Here is a 21,912-nt window from a genome sequence, read left to right on the forward strand (position 1 = left end):
GAGGACAGAATATGAAGAAACTGATTGGTTCCCCATTGGATAGGGTGTGAGACAGGGGTATATTTTATCACCCTATTTATTTAATCTATACGCAGAACGTATCATACGGAAAGCAGGATTGGACCAAGATGAAGGTGGTGTGAAAACTGGAGGGAGAAATATCAATAATTTAAGATATGCAGATGATACCATACTACTAGCAGAAACCAGTAATGATTTGAAATGAATGCCGATGAAAGTTAAAGAGGAAAGCACAAAAGCAGGACTACAGCTGAACGTCAAAAAGACTAAAATAATGACAACAGAAGATGTATGCAACTTTACAGTTGACAATGAGGACATTGAACTTGTCAAGGATTATCAGTACCTTGGCACAGTCATTAACCAAAATAGAGACAATAGTCAAAAAATCAGAAGTAGGCTAGGACTGGGGAGGGCAGCTGTGAGAGAACTAGAAAAGGTCCTCAAATGCAAAGATGTATCACTGAACACTAAAGTCAGGATCATTCGGACCATGGTATTTCTGATCTCTATGTATGGATGTGAAAGTTGGACAGTGAAAAAAGCTGATAAGAGAAAAAATCAACTCATTTGAAATGTGGTGTTGGAGAAGAGCTTGCAGATACCATGGACCGCGAAAAAGACAAATAATTGGGTGTTAGAACAAATTAAACCAGAACTATCACTAGAAGCTAAAATGATGAAACTGAGGTTATCATACTTTAGACACATAATGAGAATACATGATTCATTAGAAAAGATAATAATGCTTGGAAGAACAGCAGGGAGTAGAAAAAGAGGAAGGCCAACCAAGAGATGGATTGATTCCATAAAGGAAGCCACAGACATGAACTTACAAGATCTGAACAGGGTGGTTCATGACAGATGCTCTTGGAGGTCACTGATTCAGAGGGTCGCCATAAGTCACAGTTGACTTGGAGGCACATAACAACAACAACATAAATAGGCTTAAAATATCAAGAGAAAGCCAACATTAAAGCCAGCATATCCACCGTTTATGTACTGCTGATCTCCACCATTCTATGAAAGCACTTTTCAAATACACCATATAATAGTTCTGTAATGAAAAGGGTTTTTTTTTAATATTAGCTCTTAAAAACATTGCTTGTAACTCTATAAGGGAGGATATATACAGTAATTGTTTGCACTGACAACAAATTGGCTCTACATCTTTCCTAGCAACAGCATCTTTTCTCTTTAATAAATCTGTAAGCTCTCACAGACTGACTGAAAAGCCTGATCAGCTGAAGTTTTAATCACAGGCTAGCTCCCTACTATCGTCACAGTCCTCATGGGAGCAAAGAGAAGGTTCTAAGAATACATCAAAGCTCCAATCCTACCTCTTTCTTCAAAGAAGGCTTGTCAAGTCCTTTATTCCTGTACAAGGAAATTCAGGAGTCAGACTTATCTCATCAGCTTGCATTCAATTTTAATAACACACAATGCACATCTGACTCTTTTTTTGTGCTTTCCCTTTGTAATCCCCACTACCTGGCATGTTGTCAACTAACATAGAATACTGTTTTTCCTGTGCTCCTTTACATCCCTAGTTGCTCCTCCACTGAAGAATGTGCTGGGGAAGAGACTCCCCATGTGTCTCTCCCCCCATCACACTTCCCCTTTATGGCCTGGCAGGGGAGATAAGAGTGTCTTGAGTGGCCAGCCACAGCTGCTTGACATCACTTCCAGCCTGCCTATTTTTACTTTGGGTCAGGCTAGAAGTGCTGGACAATGGCAGTCCCACCCCAGCTGTCATGAACTAAAGAACATGCTATCATGCTGGCCATAGGAACAAGGTGGCTTGTGGGGCGTCCTTCCCTGGCTCTCCCTGTCAGGTTCCTACCTGCTCGTGGTTACTGCCTGTCTCTGGGCACCACCAGGAACTCCACCAGTCCGGACCGCTCTCTCTTATGGTTTCTCTCCCCGCTCTAGCACAGATCTCAACAGATCCCCCTGCTAGGCAACCACCAGTAACGTCCCAATACTAGTATTCCCAGAGACTCTGAATACTGGTATTGTTATTCTCTTCACCGCTGCCACCATTTGTTACAGTTCCCCTTCAGCCTTGGTCATTACCTTACCCACCCTTCTGGTCTGTGAAACCCCAGCCAAGGATCAGGCCTTTGGTAAACCAAATTAAGTATTTATTACAGATAACAAAGCTAACAAGATTAACAAGATTTCTTCTTAAGGCACATAAGCATATGGTTTTACTCAATACTAATCCGAACTCCACCTCCCTCCTTCTCCACTCTCTCCTGTCAAACAACTCTCTAAACCCCACCAAGCAACCCACTCAGTTCTCTTCTCCCCCCCTGATTCCACTCTCACTCTTCCTTTTATACGTTCAGCCATTTTAAACACTCAGCCAATCATCTAGCATTCTACTGCCCATTCACTCCCCCTCCTCTTTCACTACTTACCATATATCTTCTAAACAACCAACACTTACCATATATACATTAATATAGGAACATCACATGGCTCCCTCTGTCAAAGTGGGTGGAGCATAGCCCAACATAGCCTTCAGTTTGGAGAGCCAGGTGTCAACACCAATTCCCTTCCCCTTTAAGTTTAAATAAACTTTAAAATGTTAAGATGCCCAGGAAACCCAGAATTAGAAAACTAAGAGTCTGGTTATAGCATCTGCCCCCCAAGTGTAATGTCAGTGTAAAAGTTGGTAAGTTAGTCCTGTTTGTAAGTGCTAAATTTCTCCAAGGGTCAAATGTGGGTCAACAAGCAGTCTCTGGTACCATGATAAGTAACAGGAACAGAAGAGAAAGTAACTATAGATTTTTTCTTCTTCTTAGGAAGGAAACTCAGTGCCTAACACATTTCCAGTTCATGCTTCAGTATCATTTCAAAATATCATAGGGCTTTCCTCTTGACTCTTCTAACTGTAGATTTTATTATAGGCAAACTCAGTTTAAATCTACAGCAATAGCACATGACAACAGTGCAGTGCAAATTGTTCAGCCCCAAAAACCACATCAGGAAGTATTAATGAGACTATGGCAATTATAGTGCTTCAGTTGTGCAGCCCAAGGATGGAGACAGGGTGATTGGAGGGGGTGAGCAACCTACCATCTGTACGCTCAACCCTAGCACATCATAGCTTATCACTTCTGAGGTGAAGTGGCTTGTTGAGTCCAGGAGGTAATTAATGATTCGGATATTTCCATAAGTTTAACTAGTGTTGCTACAACAGATGTGTATATTTCGTGCAAATAGAATGGGCTCCCACTTGACAGAAACTACAGCAAGAAAAACACTCTCCTCCTGTCCCCATGCCTACAAAATTTAAAAAATCATATCTATTTCTGGATTTGTTTTGAAAAGTATATGTACTTATGCAGCCTTTAAAATGGGGAAAACTAAATGTTAAAGATTATTTGGGGACTGAAGTTTGATGAAAAGCTGTTTGGTAATCTGGTCAAGTCAGTTTCACCACTGATATATGTTGGACTCGATTTAGAGGAATACACGGTTAATAGGCCTTTTTCCTTACAGCAAAGTTCCCTTCCTCCATAACATTAATAGTCATCATGCTAAAGATATTGAATCAGGACTAGTACCATAATAATAATAGTAAGAGGAAGTTTCCTCATAGCTCCACTGAAACAAGAATCTGTAGACAGCTTGAATTGCAGTGAACATGGTGACAGATTGCAGGCCAGAATCTAAGTGGTCTCTGAATGCTTAATCATTAAACAGAAACTCTGCAGGCATTAATCAACAGGACAATGCACCCAGCATCTGAAATGCACTGTGATTATGTATTGCACTTACGCTTCTGGCAAACAAGTTATGGTAGTGATATAATGGAAGCTTCCTTTTCCAAAACACACAATAATTTACCTGCCATGTAGACTGACGAGGCCTCATAGATCTCAGTAGAATTACAGCTGAGCAAATGGTTTGTGAATTACCCATAAGCAACTTGATACACTTCTAGCACGGATTTAACTTAAATATTTAGGTTCCCAATTCAGCAGAATAGTCCACTTTTTGTTTTCAAAAAGATTTGTGATTGCTGCATTTAGCCTGAGTAAGAAGAGTGATCTAAGGATCTAGTTCACTCCTTTTATGTCTTTATGTGTCACTCTGTGATTTCTCTTCCCTTTTGCAACCCATTTGACTGTAAAGCAAAACAAATCAGAAGACATCTGAGATGCTTTTTGTACCTAGCAGCTATATATCCCACTGGAAACTTTGGAATAGTGTCACAGGATTGCTATTTGATTGTCGTGGAGGAGTCTGGGTTTGGACAGGAGAGATTTAATACAGCCACAAGGACTGCTTAAAATGACAGGCAAATGGTTTGACCATATTAATGGATGCTTTCTCAATAGCCAGGAACAAACAGACATTCTTTGGAGTTTTGAACAGGGTAAGTAGCATGCCTTGCCCACCAAGCGATGATGTAACCTATATCTGTGTGGCAAATAACAGAAGTGGTAGTTTTGAGACACAGAGGCAAAGACTGAGAGCTACACTTCAGTTCTGAAAAGCATCTTTTGGGGCTGCATCTATAGAAGAGCCAATGTAGGGCAGTATACCTGCTGCTCTGTAAGACTGCTATACTGTTTGCCTCCACCTATATCCAACTTGTATGTATTTGTACATAAACTCAGATATTACATACATGCCTTATATCCAGTGGTTTCTCTTTCCAAAGGAAATCAAGCCCAGGGACGTACTGCTGTTGGAACTTTTTGCTGCTCAGGGACAACAGCACTTTTCCTGGAAGAAGGGATTAATCCAAAATATTGCACTTTATAGTGGTTTTGTCCCCTGCCTAAATCCTGACACATGAAGGTACATTGTCTCTTAAGCTATTAAAACTATCCCAGTACTTTCTCACAAAGTAATTGTCTTTGTTTAGATACTAGGGAAGGTAGCTATAAAGTATTTTCCCAGTGAGATAATTACCACTTGAGTTTAATTTTTCAATGCAAGATATTAGTTTGGAAACTGTAAACAATTAATAAAATAGTAAACAGTTTGCTCAAGTATTTAGCTTATCAGGTGTTTGGAGATCCTCCTAGATCCCTGAAGCAATCTGGGTCTAGCTGAGCTGGGTTCCAGACTGACCTAATGGAGCACACCATAAGACATGTGGATTTAATGTATTTATTTTAATTACACTATACTCCTTCCTTCAAAGATCAATGACAGGCAAATATATATGGTTCTCAAACAGTCTCTCATCCAGGCAATTTACAGGGCAAAGCCTCTTTAACTTCAGAACTGCATCATCATGTTTTCAGGAAGGGAGTTGTACAAGAAGGATGATTCAAAGGAATTAAGAATGAAAGGCTTATTTAATGCATGGGAACCAGAACAACAAAAACGGGATTAAGTTCAGAGGGGCAACTATAGCTGATGAACTTCACTAGAGCTGTATGAATGAGAAGAGAAATAACTCAAAGGTGGGAATAAGAGAGTTGGATAAACTTCACATGGCTAAAATGTGTTCAATCTAATGAAGTCTGAAAACAAGGAACTTTTATCACTAATGCATCAAGATCTAATATGACTTGGAAGTGAATTCCAGATTATTTCAATGGGCATTACTTCCAAGCAAGCATGTTTAGAAACACAAAACTAAACTCAAATCCTTCAAATAGTGTCTAGCCTTCATTAACATAGACATATGTAGGAACTCATCTTGATAAACTAATGAAGCAAAGCTCATGAAAAACAATGAACAGCAATTTTGTGATAATCTCCATTCTTCATCTGCCTTATTTACATTATTCTTTGAAAAGCTTAATGTTTAGTTTTTTCATCAACCTTCTAAGTATTGAAGAGATAAACCATATTTTTAAAATGGAGGACAAAGGTTGTTTCTCCAGCAATAGAAAATTCAAAGAATCCCGTTCCGTGCCCGGTACTTGCCGGGCAAAGGGGCGAGTTTGTGGCCGCAGCCGAAGCTCAGGCCACCATCAAGGGTGTGTGTGTGTGCACGCAGCATCGGCGTGACACGTAGAAAGGAGGCGGGGTGGCTGAAGGCCATTTAAGGCCACTCCACCAGCCTCCCGCCCTCCTTTGAATTTTGGTGGCGGCGAGGCTTTTTGGCGCGGCAAGGCCTGCAGCGCTGTGAGGCCTTCCAGCGCCGGCAACTGCTGCGAGGCTCCCGGCTCGGCAGCCTCACAATGGCAGTGGTGAGGCCTTCTGACCGCGGGAAGCCTAACAGTGGTGGCGGTGGCAGCGAGGCCTTCTGAGAGCGTGCGTGGCGCCTTCAGCACACGTGGAGCTTTCCCTGGCCTTTCCTTAGGCCAGGCCTTTGCGTGCAGCGGCGGCAGCGCAGCGGCGAGGCACGGCAGCGACCCTGGGAGTGGCACAGCAGGCACTCAGGCTAGGACATTTAAATTTGTTTTTGTGAGCTCTTGCTGGGGGGGGGAAGGCTAGCGCTAAGGGACGGTCAAGCTGGCCTCAGGCCCCCACCGCTGACTTTAGCAGAATAGTAGCATAGGTAAAGCTGGGGTGGTGGTAACATAGGTAAAGCCTGGGCGGTAGCTGCACAGGTAAAGCCTGGGCGGTAGCAGGGCAGGTAAAGCCTGGGCGGTAGCAGCGCAGGTAAAGCCTGGGCAGTAGCAGCGCAGGTAAAGCCTGGGCGGTAGCAGCGCAGGTAAAGCCTGGGTGGTAGCAGCGTGGGTAAAGCCTGGGCGGTAGTTGCGCGGGTAAAGCCTGGGCAGTGGCTGCACAGGTAAAGCCTGGGCAGTGGCAGCGCGGGTAGAGCCTGGGCGGTAGCTGCGCAGGTAGAGCCTGGGCGGTAGCTGCACAGGTAAAGCCTGGGCGGTAGCAGCGCAGGTAAAGCCTGGGCGGTAGCAGCGCAGGTAAAGCCTGGGCAGTAGCAGCGCAGGTAAAGCCTGGGCGGTAGCAGCGCAGGTAAAGCCTGGGTGGTAGCAGCGTGGGTAAAGCCTGGGCGGTAGCTGCGCGGGTAAAGCCTGGGCAGTGGCTGCACAGGTAAAGCCTGGGCAGTGGCAGCGCGGGTAGAGCCTGGGCGGTAGCTGCGCAGGTAGAGCCTGGGCGGTAGCTGCGCGGGTAAAGCCTGGGCGGTAGCTGCGCAGGTAGGGCCTGGGCGGTGGCTGCGCAGGTAAAGCCTGGGCAGTGGCAGCGCGGGTAGAGCCTGGGCGGTAGCTGTGCAGGTAGAGCCTGGGTGGTAGCTGCGCGGGTAAAGCCTGGGCGGTAGCTGCGCAGGTAGGGCCTGGGCAGTGGCTGCACAGGTAAAGCCTGGGTGGTAGCTGCATGGGTAAAGCCTGCGTGGTAGCAACGCAGGTAAAGCCTGGGCCATAGGAGTGCAGGTACAGCCGGGTGGTGTGTGTGTGTTTGGTGCACTGAGTGGGGCAGCTACATGAAGAGGAATTTTATCCTACCTAAATGTCCCATGTGTATGTCTCAAGGATGTACCTGTACAAGGATGTACATTGTACCTGCTTGCAGATGCCTCAACAGTGGAACAGAGCCAATGCACTTCATGTGCTGTTATTGCTAGGATTATTTTACCATTTACAGGGATCTCGGACCCTGGAGATGGAGGATTGTAGCTCAGTAACAGATCACTTGCTTTGCATGCAGAGGGTTCCCAGGTTCAGCCCTCAGTGCCTCCAGTTAGGGCCAGGAGATACTTCTATTGGGGTCCCCTTTCCCATTACAGAAAGTGAAATAGGAATAGACTCCTTTTCTTGATACTGAAGTGTATTTTTAGTTTAAATTAAATGTTACTTTTCATTTACCAATTACCCAGAGAGGTAATGGGCTATCGGACAGCCATCTGTGGGGATGCTTTTATTAAGGGATGTACTGAGAAGGCCATTCCTCTTCCACACTGTTTTTGCAAACCAGGAAAATTCAGAGAGGGGCAAAATTTGCCTGCACTCCCACACCCTCCTGCTGCCTGTGGCCACTACTTGTTTGTGCAGAATACCCTAAAGATGCTCTGTCATAACGTAGCGGCCATTTGGATGGGAGCAATGCTATGTAATTACAAAGAGCAGAGGCTTTTTGAGGAGGGCGGGTGGCAGCCGGAGATAGAAAGGAGGCTGCAGGAGCCAGTAAAGATCCCAGTTAGTGCTGCAACCTCACCTCCAAAACTACCTCAACTCCAAAATGCAAAGGGAACTCATCCCCTCTTTTTCACTGTTAAGCTTCTCCTCCCCAAATATGTTCTTCAAAACCCAAGTAAAAATATACAAACCTTTCCATCAGTTAAGTCCCATACACCTCAGTCCTAAAACCCATTTAATCTGTGATATTCTGAGTAACCATACATAGGATTCTGCTGTATGTGTGCAATCACATGCACCCTCCCATGGGAAGAGGTAACGATATACTCAGGGGGATTTTCTCATAAGTATGCATAGAATTGGTCCAATTCATATTTTTCTGAGTAAATTATTTAAACATAATGGAATTCTTTTCAGCAATCATGTGCAGGCTGCACATTTGCTTGTATCTTCTCTTTAGCTAGTTTACAAACTGATCTGTGGATAAAGTGGCCACCTTTTTTACAGGCCACTAGTCCTGTGCTTTTAAGAGTCATTTGATCTGCAGACATTAGAAGATGACATTGCTCAACTCCATGCCATCTAATAACTGCTGAATACGAACCTGCAATTAAAGGCACAACAACAGGCTAGAAGGATATGTGGGGCCAGGGCCCCTCAAAGGAGTGGGAAGCAGCCCCCAGCAGAGGCTGCTCAAGAAAAGTGTCCCTTCCCAGCTAAGCTCAAGGTGCTATGGACCTTGCTTGCAGACTGCCCAGTTATGGGGAGACTCGTTTTATTAGGCAGGTTTTTCTTTATTATGCGGTTTTTCCGGATCCTATACGGCTTGCCCTTATGGTCAGCAAACTTAAATCAGTCTTAGGTATGGACGCACTGGTTCAGAGGAGAATTGATAAAGACGTACAGTTGGGCAGGGTTATTGGCCCCTTCCCATCATCCCCTACCTCTGCTCTCACAATGCCCCCCCCGTATAATGCCCAAAGTGGCAGTGGGCGAAGTCTACCTGATTCACCATTCGTCATACAAGTGGGGTCAGTCAGTGATGGCTTCATACCAGATAGTCTATGCACAGTGCACTACACTTCATTCAATATAGTGCGCACCTGTGGCAGAGATGCCTTATGGGCAAGTGCGGCAGCTAATCTGCCGGCACTGCCAGCTGTTACACACGGTGGATTTTGAGCTGCTGAGTTTTGCCTTTTAGGTCAACTATGCAGCAGAGCATTACCTATGGGCTGCTGGATTCTTGCATGGAGCACTTCAGCCCCTACTTGGAAGGGACAGCCAGGAGACGAGAGGCCTCAGAAGCGGTGGGGCACTATTTTCATGATTTACAGTTCTCGGGTAGGGCAGACTTTGGGTGCATGTTAGCGCTTGATGGCACAGTTTATAGCGTAGCTATGAACTGGGGGGTTCTTTTGGCAGCTGGGAAAATGGAGGATCCTGCCCCAGTGTTCACCTTCCAGGGTATTAAAATTGACTTTTGGACCCAGGGCTGCAGGCTGCCTGGGAAAAGCTTGAACTGTTGCAGATCAAGATCCTGGAGTTTTCAGGGGCTGGGAAAGTGTTTGCTTTCTGCCCTTCAGGTGTTGGGGGCCTTCTGCGGTGGGGTTTATGGTGCCATAACAGGGATTTCACAGCCTTACCACAGGTTCAGGGTTTTGGCTGCCTTATGCGCCAACCTGCAGTGTGGCCCCCTCCTTTCCTGCAGTGCGTCAATGGTGTTTCAGTCAGAGGAAGGACTGACTCTGCTAGTCCCATACCGCATACTGGGAGATGGGGGAGGGGAGTCAGAGATGGCCATATGCCTATCTGCTGCCCCAGCATGCTCACCAGCTATCAGAGGGTAGGAAGGGATTCCTGGGAGTTAGGGGCTGGCAGGGGCTATGCAAAGTGTGGCCTATTCCTATGAATCACGTGCTAGAATTCATCACAGACGGTAGGAGTGTAGCTTGTCTGTCAGTGTGTCGCAAGGTAGGCTGGCAGGGGGCCTTTAGGACCATTCAGATGTCTTGGGATATGTCAGGTGCTGGCCAGCTGGCCCATGCACACCCCCATACCCCTTATCCTCATCCTCCATGTTCACCTGACCCGCCAGGGATGGTTGATCAGGGAGGTGCCTTGAGACCATCATGCTTCAAAGCTCAGCAGTTGCATGCAGCGGCCCTCACACTTAATTCGGAGTCTTCCGGATGGGGGGCGGGGGTGTTTGGGTCCAGGTCAGACTTCCCTGCGAGCCATCCTGTGGTCTGAAGTTTGTTTCCAGACAGACCAGGGGTACAAGAGTCACTCCATTATTTTATCCTGCCCCAGGACTGGACATTTCCCCATGAGGGCGTCATAGTGTTTTTGGCCTGAAGCTACAGGCCTAGTGCCTGATATTCAGGGGGAGGGATCTTCCCTCATAAAGTTTCGGTCTAGTGTCGCAGTGCCTGGGAGCAGACCCATGTGGGTTTTGGGGACATGCTTCTCCGGAATTGGGGTTCCCTACCCGGCAGTGGGATTGCCTACCTGGGACGGTCTATTTGGTTTTGTATATGCAGGTGCAGGCCGTCGGGAGGTGGAAGTAGGGGGCGCATGAATACATTCACCCTGGGGCAAGTCTGAAGGTCCGGGACCCAACTGTTCATGATTGTTTCTGTTTTTGGCAGGTTGCTGGACGGGGATGGAGCAGATGCGCAGCCTACTCTGCAGCCATGGCATGATCTTATAGGCTGGCCTTGGGGCCGCAAACGCACATTGGTTCACAGCTGGGCCTCTGATGGTGGGCCACGGTTTGGTGGCTGGGTCGACAGAGTATGCGCTGGGATGGTCTCCTACCCATGTTGTTCCAGCAGGGTTCAGGGCGGAAGGTTCTGCAGGTGGTGGTCATTCCCCTGGGTGGGAATGACCTTGGATACTGAAGGGCAAGGCCCTCAGTGGCAGGCATGTGAGGACATGCAGTTGAGGCCATGATAGCCTCTGGTCGTCTGCTGTGGTCAGACATGGAGGGCAAGGCCCTCAGTGGCAGGCATGTTTGGACATGCAGTTGGTGAGGCAATGATGGCATCTTCCTGATGGACCTGCAGAGGGGTCTGCACGAAATTCTTATTGGGTGTGGGGTAAAGGGAAACTAAGCAGAGGCTTGTCCCCCTTTTGTGGCAAAGAAGTGCGGGAAAAGGTTAAAAGGGAAAGGGCAGCTAGGTGACACCTTTAGGCACCTTTGGGGGTGATAGGCGGTCTGGAGGCCTGCAGCTCAGGGTTATACGGCCTGGGGTCAGAATACGGGCCGCCTTTGGGGCAAACGTGCCTCATCCACTCAGAGTTTCAGGGCTCTGGGGGGCGGTGATGCGGGTTGGACCCCCTACACATCTTCAGGGTGTGGCTTGAGCTGGGGTCTGGCACAGGGCAGCCCCGGGCTCAGGCAAGGTTTAGTCGCCCTATGGCTGCAAGCAGGCTTTGCCTGGATCATCAGAATGCTCCCGCACTTGATTTCCCCTCTGCAGGTTCATTATTCTAATTGATTCTGTTTAATAAAGTGGCCCATGATTTAACCCAATGGATGGTGTTTGTCTTTTATTTCGGCAATAGGCCGCAAACCTCCAGCTGCACAAGCAGTTCTGGCTATATAAGACTCTTACCTTAGCTGGATTGTAATACAAATGCTCAGACTCCCTAAACAATTAGGTAATGGGAATAAACTGAACTGGCTTGCTTGCACCTTACTAGTGCTTCATGTCAGTAAGAAGATACTGTTTATCAGGTCAAATTGTCTTCTGCAATATGTTCTCATTAAAAGCAGCATGCCATTAGTACACAATAGAAATCAACACTCATGCAAAATTAGTCTGCATGTATCTCTTGGGAAAAATAGTAATTTGTCATCCTCCCACCAAGCTCTTTACAGCCACTCCCCCAAACTCTTAGCAGCCTCATGAAAAGACCTTTCTTGATTCAGTCAGTTATTTGTAAATCTAACTGGCATCCATGAATCATCAGGGGAAGCCAACAAAATAAAATACCAGCATCTTTGTTATTATAAATGTACCCTGACAGCATTGATTCAAGAAAGTCATGGCCAAATCTTAATTTTACTCATGCTATGTCTTGTTTTAGGAGATTGTCAGATATAAATGATATTTGATTGCCAAAGATTACCCTTCTTGTATCTTAAAGACCCATCTTTACATTTGATGTGACCAACTATCAGAGTTTGACACTTTCATCTTATACATGGTTTGGGGACTTTGTATTTACAGTTAACATAGTAAGTAGATTTTGTCATCAAGGGAAGTACCCCCTACACCTATTAAGTCTTGCTAGCATTGGACTTATACTAAATTAGCATTTTACATTAGGTCAGCCTTTCTGAACACCTGACTGAGCCAGCACCCCAAAAGCTAAATTCCTTCCCTAGAGTGCCCTTGCAAGAATGTCAGATCTGTCCCATCAGAGCAATCTCTATCTATCTGTCATCAGAAGATGTGCATCTCCTAGCTTAGTTACTTTACATTGTAGTACCACCTCAGCATAGAGGTAGAGGCAGAAACAAAACAGAAGGATTATAATCTCTCTCATTTTTCAAATTTGCCTGATGTTGTTCTAGCTAGTGTGTGCTGGTCCTCTTCTTTCTCTACAGTAGGATTGCCAATGTAATGCCCTCCAGATGTTGTTGGACTACAACTCCCATCAGACCCATCTGGCAGGACCAGCAATCAGGGATTATGGGAGTTGTAATCCAACATCTGGAAGGCATCAGGTTGGCTACCCCTGCTCTACAGGTTCAGGCAACAACATCTGAGCAGGGCTATTATGAAATTCATTAAGCTGTGAGAACAAGATACAGGGTACAAAACTTTGACCTTTTTTACCTCACCTGCTCTGTCAGTTGTCAGATTTCCAAACTGCTGTCATGTAAATTTATACATTTTAATCAGAATCAACAAATATGCATAAAGCGAAGTGCAATATCACAAGAAGCTACATAAAAACTGTTTTGTTGTGGATGTCTCCATTTCAGTAAAATAGGTGAAAATATGTGAACATTGTTTTACTCACATTTTGATGGTAAGTCATAGGAATGCTCCCACATGTCATTCCCATGACCCAAATTGCAGGGCTGAATAATTCCCCTTCCCAGCATGCCAATGGCAAGAGTGACTTTCCCCCTCTGATAAGCTCTCTTCCCGAATCCAAGTTCTCCATGAATTGTTGAGAATGTGAGAGTGGGCCTTTTCTCCCTTCACAAAAAGCCGGGCAAAGCAATCCAACTCATGGGAAGCTGGTGGAAGGTATGCCGGCAGAGGAGTCGGTGGGAAGCTCTGCAGCATCCATTTCCCATTAGGAAGGCTCCAGGCTAGCAGAATGTCAGCTCCGCTAGAAGCTAAATGCACAAGCAACAAAGACAAATCTGGCTCTCACAAATACCCCTACTGATGAGTAAGCGCTCCTATTGACTTCCATTAGAATTATTTTCTTAAAACGTAAAGGTGTCCGTGCACTTGTAGTGCGAGTCGTTTCTGACTCTTAGGGTGACGTCTTGCGACATTTTACTAGGCAGACCGTATATATGGGGTGGGATTGCCAGTTCCTTCCCCGGCCTTTCTTTACCCCCCAGCATATGCTGGGACTCATTTTACCGACCACGGATGGATGGAAGGCTGAGTGGACCTTGACTCCTTTTACCAGAGATTCGACTTCCTCCTTCCATTGGCATCGAACTCCGGCTGTGAGCAGAGCTTCGGCTGCGTTACCGCTGCTTACCACTCTGCGCCACAACCTTTTTCACGACTGACCTTTTTCTCTGCGTAACTTTGGCGTAGATTGGGACCTGCAGGAGCACTCTGAACAGGAGTTGGATGTTGCATAACTCCACCTCCTCAGCTCCTCTTCTGACACCCCCCCAGAACACCCCTTTTTGGGGCCTGTGATGCCCTTCCCTGGCTCTCCCTGTCAGGTTCCTACCTGCTCGTGGTTACTGCCCGTCACTAGGCACCACCAGGGACTCCACCAGTCCGGACTGTCCTTTTTTATGGTTTCTCTCCCCGCTCTAGCACAGATCTCAACAGATCCCCCTGCTAGGCAGCACCACCAGTCACGTCCTATAACCAGTATTCCCAGAGACTCTGCCTGAGTCTCTCTATCAGGTTACCTCTGTGACTGAGTGCTTAAGCTGTCCCACTCCCTTTGTATCAATGCAGATAATTCTGGTTTGCTCTGAATACTTGTGGTGTTATATTCTCCCCTTCACCGCTGCCACCATTTGTTTCCCTTCAGCCTTGGTATTTACCTTACCCTCCCTTCTGGTCTGTGAAACCCCAGCCAAGGATCAGGCCTTTGGTAAACCAAATATATTTATTAAATAACAGAGATAACAAGATTTCTTTATAAAGGCACTTAAGCATATGGTTTCATCTATTCCTGAGGTACTGGTCTTAGTATTAATCTGAACTCCACACTCTCCTCACATCCACCAACTCTCCACACAATCTCCTCTCAAAAACCCACCAAAACAACCCACTCACGATCACCGTCCACCCAGATTCAACTGTCATCCTTCCATTTATACTCTCAGCCATTCTAAACACTCAGCCAATCATCCAGCATTCTACTGCCCATTCACTCCCCCCTCCTCTTTCATTCCACTTACCATGTATCTCCTATACAAACAGCACTTACCATATTTACACTAATACAGGATCATCACAGGGCCTTCCACTGACTTCCACCAGCATCCCTTCTGCTGGGCTGGGCTTCCCAGGTGGACTGTCAGCTGAGCTGGCAGGGTCCCAGCTCCACCACAGCCTTGGGGCTTCTGCTGACAAAGCCAGGACACTGTCAGCTCAGCCAGGGGTCCACCATATCCAACTCCCCTCAGCCCAGTGCAAACATGACTTGGATTGTGCCCTTAGAGAAGGTAGGAAAGGGTGCAGAAATTAGTTATGTAGTCATCGTTGCTATTATGGGCTTTCACATTACAGTGCTATGGATGCTTACTGGAAAGTAAATTCCATAGAACTCAATAAGATTTTGCTTTTGAGTAAACATGCATATTCCAGGCATTTAGTAATTTGTGGGTGAGCACAAGAGCCTGTTGGACCTATTAGACTAAGCCATAAGTTTAAATGCTTCTGGCAAAGCTCATTTTGTTTCTTTTCTCTGCAGAGCTAGGCAGAGTTTTGGCAATGAATAATATCTAGAGGCATGAGTCAAACATAACAATTGTGGATTAATAAACCATATTTTATTGAGCTGGGAACATGTCAGGCTCACCTGCTCTGCCCTTCCCTCACATACCTTCAGCTTTTTGATCCTGATAACAATAAACTGTGGTTCAAAGATATGTCCAAACAGGGAACTGTGGTTTAATATCAGTTAACTAACCAGGATCAACTTGTGATTTATGTTTCTAATTGGTAAACAGATGTTAAACCACAGTTGTGTTCTGAATGCAACAGTACACTGTGATTTATAGAGACAAGGTTCAAAGTGTCAAAGCAATGACATGAGGAGAGTATGCAGACCCAACATTCATTCCTAACTTAATAAACCATGTTTTATTAAACCAGGAATGGTATGTTTGAACTAGCCTCAAATGTTATATTCATCCCTGTCCTTGATTCTCATTAAGTGAATGATTGGGTAGACAGAAGTATCTTCTCTACGTACAGAAGTCAAGACACCTCCTCCCTTTCCTGAACAGAGCCCTGAAAGAGAAATCAGAAACAGCTAGGCATTCTACTGCTTGTGTAACACAAGGAGATCTATTGGAGCAGAGGCAGAGTGATGCCTACCTTTTCTGGCTTCTGATTGCACAAGTGGAGCTCACAGGAGGAGCCTATCTTTGCCACCACCTCCCCAACTTGAGGACATCATGCTGCCATCCCCAGAGTCCAAGAACTGTGGTCCAGAGACCAACACTTGCTTATACTTAGTTACCAGAAGTTTCTCCAATAGCCACCCAACCTATGCTGCAGCTCTATTGAAGTCTCTGTCTAGAGTTGTCTGCTGTTGAAGCAACATTCAAAATCTGTGTATATGAATCACCAGCCTAAGTTCCACTTGGAGCTATCAAGGTTGCTCCTTGAATTTGAAGTCTTCCTGAAACCCACATCTGGAGCAGAACACATACTTATTCAGGAGTAAGTTCCACTGTACACAGCAAGACTAACATGTACATTTATTAATCATTTAAGGCACCCTTCTTCAACCTGGATTCCTCCAGATGTTTTGGACTGTAGCTCCCATCTTCCCTGACCATTTGCCATGTTGGCCATAGCTGATGGGAATTGTAGTCCAAAACATTGGAAGGGCACCAAGTTGAGGAAGCCTGATTTAATATATAAAGTGGATCCCTAAGAAAGAGTTAACAAATATACCCGATTTTGAGAAAGAAATAAGGTATGCTGAAGACTGGGAGACCTTTCATATGATACCTGGACCCAATTCAAGGTAATGAAAATATATTAAGCCCTAAATGAGTTGGGCCCTGTATACCTGAAGGGGTGCCTCTGTTTATATCAGCTAACCTGGTCCCAGAGATTAGCAGGGGAGGTCCTCTACACTGTTCCACTAATGGGTGTAACCCATTATACAGGATACAGATTTCTCTATGGTGGCACCCAATCTATGCAACTTCTTCCCCTTGGAGACATGGACAGCTCCTCCATTACTGACTTTTCAACTTCATGTAAAATCTTACCTGTTCACCCACACATTTGTAGTAACTGATTGCTCAAGGTGCACAGTGCACTTATTAACTGCTGCTGTATTCATACTATTTATTGATTTTTTAAATTATGGTTGTTTAATTGTTCTGTCTTTTTAATACAGTAATACCTCGCGTTAACATACTCAATGGGACCAGAGCAAGTACGTAAACCAAAAATGTCCTTAAAGTGAAGCACTACCTTTTAAAACTTTTTTTCCCTCTCCTTCATGCGGAGCCTCAAAGCCCTGCGCTAAAGCCTTTACTGCTGCATTGCCACGCCTCTCAGCTGATCGCAATCACGCCTCCCAACTGATTTGCAGTAGCACAATCGCATCTATTTCCACCCCCGCGCGCTAAAGCCTCTGCTGCTGCGCTGCATTTCTGGAGAAATACAGGCATATGGAGCATGTACGTTATAGCGAGGCAGAGACATTAAGTGAAGCGACATTAAGCAGGGTATGCCTGTATTGTTTTTATTGAAGGTGTTTTAATTAGTATTTTGCAAACTAACTAGGGATCCTGATTGGATGAAGTATGTTTTAAAGTTGAACAAATAAATAAATATGAAAAAGTAACAGCAGTTGTGTTGCTCCATAAAAAAAAAATCTCCAAAATCCACAGCTGGGCAATACCTTTATTAGGACCAGTCAAATTTATTTCCTTTTTTGAGACTTTGCTTTTTGAGGGTTACATTTCCTTCTACCACTAGGTAATACCATGTAGTAGCTGAAAGATAAGAACACAAATTGATAGCTGAAAAATAAGAACACAATTTTTTTAAAAATACCTTGGCTGTAATAGCCTGTACACTGCTCATCCTGGTGGGTCCTGAGACATACTGTTTCACTGCTTTTCTGGATCCTTTCACCGTAATCAGAATTAGAGTATAGGAGGTAACAATTACTCCACAGGGGATAATAAAGCAGAAAACAAAAAGGACAATCATGTAAGACATTGCTGTTGAGTTTACATTTGATGAGTGCCAGTCAATGCAACATGCTGTACCATACGGTTCGACTCCATATTCTCCCCAGTGAGCCAGTGGGGAAAAGGCAAAAATGGCTGCATAGACCCAAGTGCAGGCTATCAAGATCCAGCCATGTTCTCGCCTAAATCTATTCCCTGAAATACAAAATAGTCACATTTAAGGTGCATTGATGAACTCTTGCCTGTAAAAATGCAATTTGTTTTAAATATACAAATCAAAATACTGCTGTCTCTTTATTGCTTGTATGGCAGTGGTGGCTAACTCCCATCAGTTCCAACCAGAGTGGCCAATAGTCACTCAAACAAACCACAAGCAGTAAGCCAAAAACAAACTTTGGCTACAGATTTTTTTCCCCACATGGAGTGAAACATAGCACTATGTCCAAACAAGATGTAGCAAGAGACTGTGGTTTGTTTCTCCCGTGTGCTAGCAGGAAGGAGCAAAGCAACCCAGATTGGCACATTCATAGTAAACCATTTATTATGGTTTATCATGACATGTCAACACTATTTAGTTATTCAACAACCTGTAAAGCAATACAATACAATTATAACAGTATAATTCACAAAAGAAGAAAAATTCCCCGTTACAGCCATACAGTACTCTCCCAAACACACAGTGTCTTGAGACTCAATGGTCACACTAGAGCTGCTACTATGATAACATCCCTAAAACAATTAGTACCAAAATTAGTATTGCACTGCACAAGACTCAGTTCTTGTAAATGTGTGCAAAAGATCTCATACTCTTACAAAGCCTCAACCTTTTAATATACATATGATAATTTTTGCTTGCATAACTTGAAGGAGGAAATCCGCTCTTTAAGTTTTATATGATTTTATTCTCCTTTGTAGGTGGCAAGAGCACCTTCAATACCTTACCTCCAGGGGTGGGGAGCCTTTTTCAGCCTGAGAGCCACATTTCCTTCTGGGCAACTTTCCAGAGTTCAGAATTCAAGGACATATTCAAACTAGGCAAAATCACTCAAGGAAGCTGCAAGGAGAGTGTGGTTTGGGAGGGTGCATGGCCTGGGGACAGTCCCAAGGGCCAGACAGAGGTCTGGAAGATGACATTTGGTCCCCAGGCATAAGGTTCCCCATCACTGCCTTACCCTATCAAATGAGTAAGGTAACAAAAAAGGAACACATCCTATTAGAAAAGCCTAGTAACTAACAGGAGCACAGGGTCTACCAATATAATTTACAGAAGGTTTCAAGGACTGGAGTTCCTTTTACGTCTTGATTGGATCAAAGATGGTAAGCAAAACACAGATCTGTTCTCACTTCAGATTGAGAAATGCATCCTGAAACTGTAATCCTGAAAATGTAATCAATGTCATCCAAGTTGATTTCATTTCCATTTTTAGTGTATACAAGGGCTGCAAACCTCTAGGGATCAAATCAGTTTTCTCTACCAGGTGGAACAATCAAAGCCAATAATAAAGTATCAAACCTTTCTGTAAAAATACTCTTTGGAATAGGTCTTGTAACTGTGTGCTTTTTTTTTTTTTTAAAAAGCTAGAAGTAAAAAGAAGTTATTTACCGTAAACTGGGAAACAGATTTTTAGGCAGCACACAGTACTAAGTAATGTTAGTGTAGATAGACTGCAGACTCCAAAGAACACCCCACAAAATGCATAGAACAAGCAAACCTGTTGACCAAATAACCACCTGGGGGGAAAAAGAGAGACTTCTATTAACATCCAAAAATACTCTTTTTTTGTACTTTTCATTAATATATTGCAGAGCAACTTACAGTGGTCACTACTGAAATAGCAGTACTGATAATTGCCCATGCTCAGTCTTGGAGCCGTGAGGGATCTTAATATTTCCTTATTTCTTTAGTCAATTTTAATGCAAATAAATGCTTGCAACAATCACAAGAAATGAATTCTGTTGCTTCATCATTAAATCGCATGGGATATATCTGGAAGGATTCTGGCCAATAAACTTGGCAAATTCTTAACAAAAAATTGCACACCATTGTATTAAAGATTTTTGTATCTTGAACAGATTCTCTGGCAAGCAGCGTCGACTTGGTCCTCAATTTGAAAAATAACTATTTGAAGTTAGATGGAGGAAAAGTACAATTTAACATCCAGGATAAGCAGATTTAGTATTCTAGCACATTGAGACAGAAAGGAAGTCTAAAGAATAGAAAACAGAAATGAGCTCCAATTTAACACTCTCACGAGTTACAAGAGTTCTTTGGGGCCAAATTATATTTTTATTTCATGTATCACATACAGATACTAAATTTGACACAGCTCATTCAAAGCTGGACAACTCTAGAATAATCAAATATACTTATCAACATAGCTTAGGATCTAAAACTTTCCTTAATAAGGTTTGAATGGATAAGATTCATTATATAGCTTTAACAGACATAATGACCACAATCATGTTCAACTAGTGGTAACGGCCGTTTACCTACTCTCTAGCTTGTTATGTTTACCCATTACTTATTTGCATCAGCTTGTTCCTTTTTTTTTTTAAGAGTGAGCAACGTTTCTCAGCAAGTTAAACCACCTTAATTTGCCCTACTTATGTGTTGGGTCAAGCAAGGTGTCTAGCACATTTGATCCTTCCCATTACCAGCAAGAAATGCCATCTACTTTCCAGGATGAGAGTTCTTCAGTAAAATGCTGGCAATGAGTAACATTCCTTGGCTGAAGAAGGTGGAATGTAAGGTTGTGGGCCAGAGAGAAAGAGAGACTTCCATGCCGAATAAAATGGAACAGGACCCTTTCAAGGAAAACAGAGAATCTCCAAACAGAGCTTAGTAAGCCATATTCAGTATACATGCCAGTTTCCCCACCCTACTCTACAGAAAGCACTCTGAGGTATCTCTTACACTTTTTTACAAAATGGCATGTTTCCTTTTCACTGGTGATAAATCATTTTTGAAATAAATAATTTGTCTACATGAAGCAAATACCCAATTGATTAGAAGTTTTTGCATTGTTCCAGATAATGTTTTCCTCATTAATGTTTAGCATGCCACCATAGCATTGAGCAAGATCTATTTCTTGCCATTTTTGTCTTACATTAATTTTTTTTCAAAGAAATCCCTGGGGGCAGAGTATTATAACAAATGTTGCTCAGTTTTGCGTATGTTTGGCGGATGGGGGATATTTTCCTCAAAAATACCTAATGCTGAGAATGCTTACCTTAAATCATACCTGTTCACTGTCATTACTATTTGATCTGCTACTTTGGCATCATTTTCCCCTTAGTCAGAGCTTCTTTCTCCTTCACAAAGTAAACCAAGCCAATCAAGGATCACATAGCGAATGTGATGATGGCATTATTTATTTATTATTATTCTATTATTGTAGACGATCACATTAGCTATTTGCTGACATCACTGAGAACAAACAAATGTATTTGGAATGAGTGCAATGCTTCCTGGCTAGTCACATGATTAACACTGACCAGTAAGGAATGTGAAGTCAAACCAAGCCTATTCAACACAATGCTTCCTGACTATGTGAACACTTTAATTACTTCTGCAACAATTTCTGAAAATTCACAGAAAACTGGAGGATGCCTTTTGACACTGAAGAAACAACGTAAATGACACATTCTCCTTTTTGTTGAGCCTCCCCCCAAAAAACAAAAAGAGGTCTAACTGTGTAATAATGACAAATTTGTGGAGGTCTGGATAGGAAGGAGCAGGTGAATACAAACCTAGTTTGGAGGAATTATTTTATTTATTTAATTCATTGCTTTTGTATATTCATCGCTCTCCTCTCCCCATGCCCCTCCCCCCCAATCTGCTTTGGAGGGTTAGGGGACCCCAGAACAGATTTAGGGAGGCACAGGGCAGATGAGTGGAAGTCTCACTGCACAAGTGGAAGCCCTTGTGGTAATGAGAGACTTTGTCAGATGCAGCTCCAAATCTCCAGATGACCCCACTCAGCATGTTAGATGTTAAACAGCATGGGAGATAAGATCAACTCTGTAGAACCCCACACTGGAGGCTCCATGGAGCTGAACAATGTCTCCCAAGCATCACCTTCTGGAGCCGAACATCAAAGTAGGAATAGAACCACTGCAAAGCAGTGTCCCCACCCCTCTCAGTTCAGACAACTACTCCCAAAGAATACCACTGAGAGGTCAAGGAGTATCAATAGGGGCACATTCCTCCTGTCTCTCTCCCAACACAGGCCACCATACAGGGCAACCAAGGCAGTCTCAGTC

At 44.1% G+C, this 21,912-nt stretch overlaps 1 protein-coding gene across 1 annotated transcript in view; it reads right to left on the bottom strand.

The window, feature by feature from the left end:
• Positions 1 to 21,912, bottom strand: part of LOC133371440 (opsin-5-like) — a 33,029-nt gene that overhangs the window by 6,781 nt on the left and 4,336 nt on the right. Inside the window, exons 3-4 of the mRNA XM_061598924.1 lie at positions 19,253 to 19,380; positions 17,510 to 17,844 (exon numbers count right to left, since the gene is read on the bottom strand). Of these exons, the coding sequence (XP_061454908.1) occupies positions 17,510 to 17,844; positions 19,253 to 19,380 (463 nt within the window). The remainder of the gene's footprint in view (positions 1 to 17,509; positions 17,845 to 19,252; positions 19,381 to 21,912) is intronic.

Source organism: Rhineura floridana, chromosome 1 (assembly GCF_030035675.1).
Source record: "Rhineura floridana isolate rRhiFlo1 chromosome 1, rRhiFlo1.hap2, whole genome shotgun sequence".
Lineage (NCBI taxonomy): Eukaryota > Metazoa > Chordata > Lepidosauria > Squamata > Rhineuridae > Rhineura > Rhineura floridana.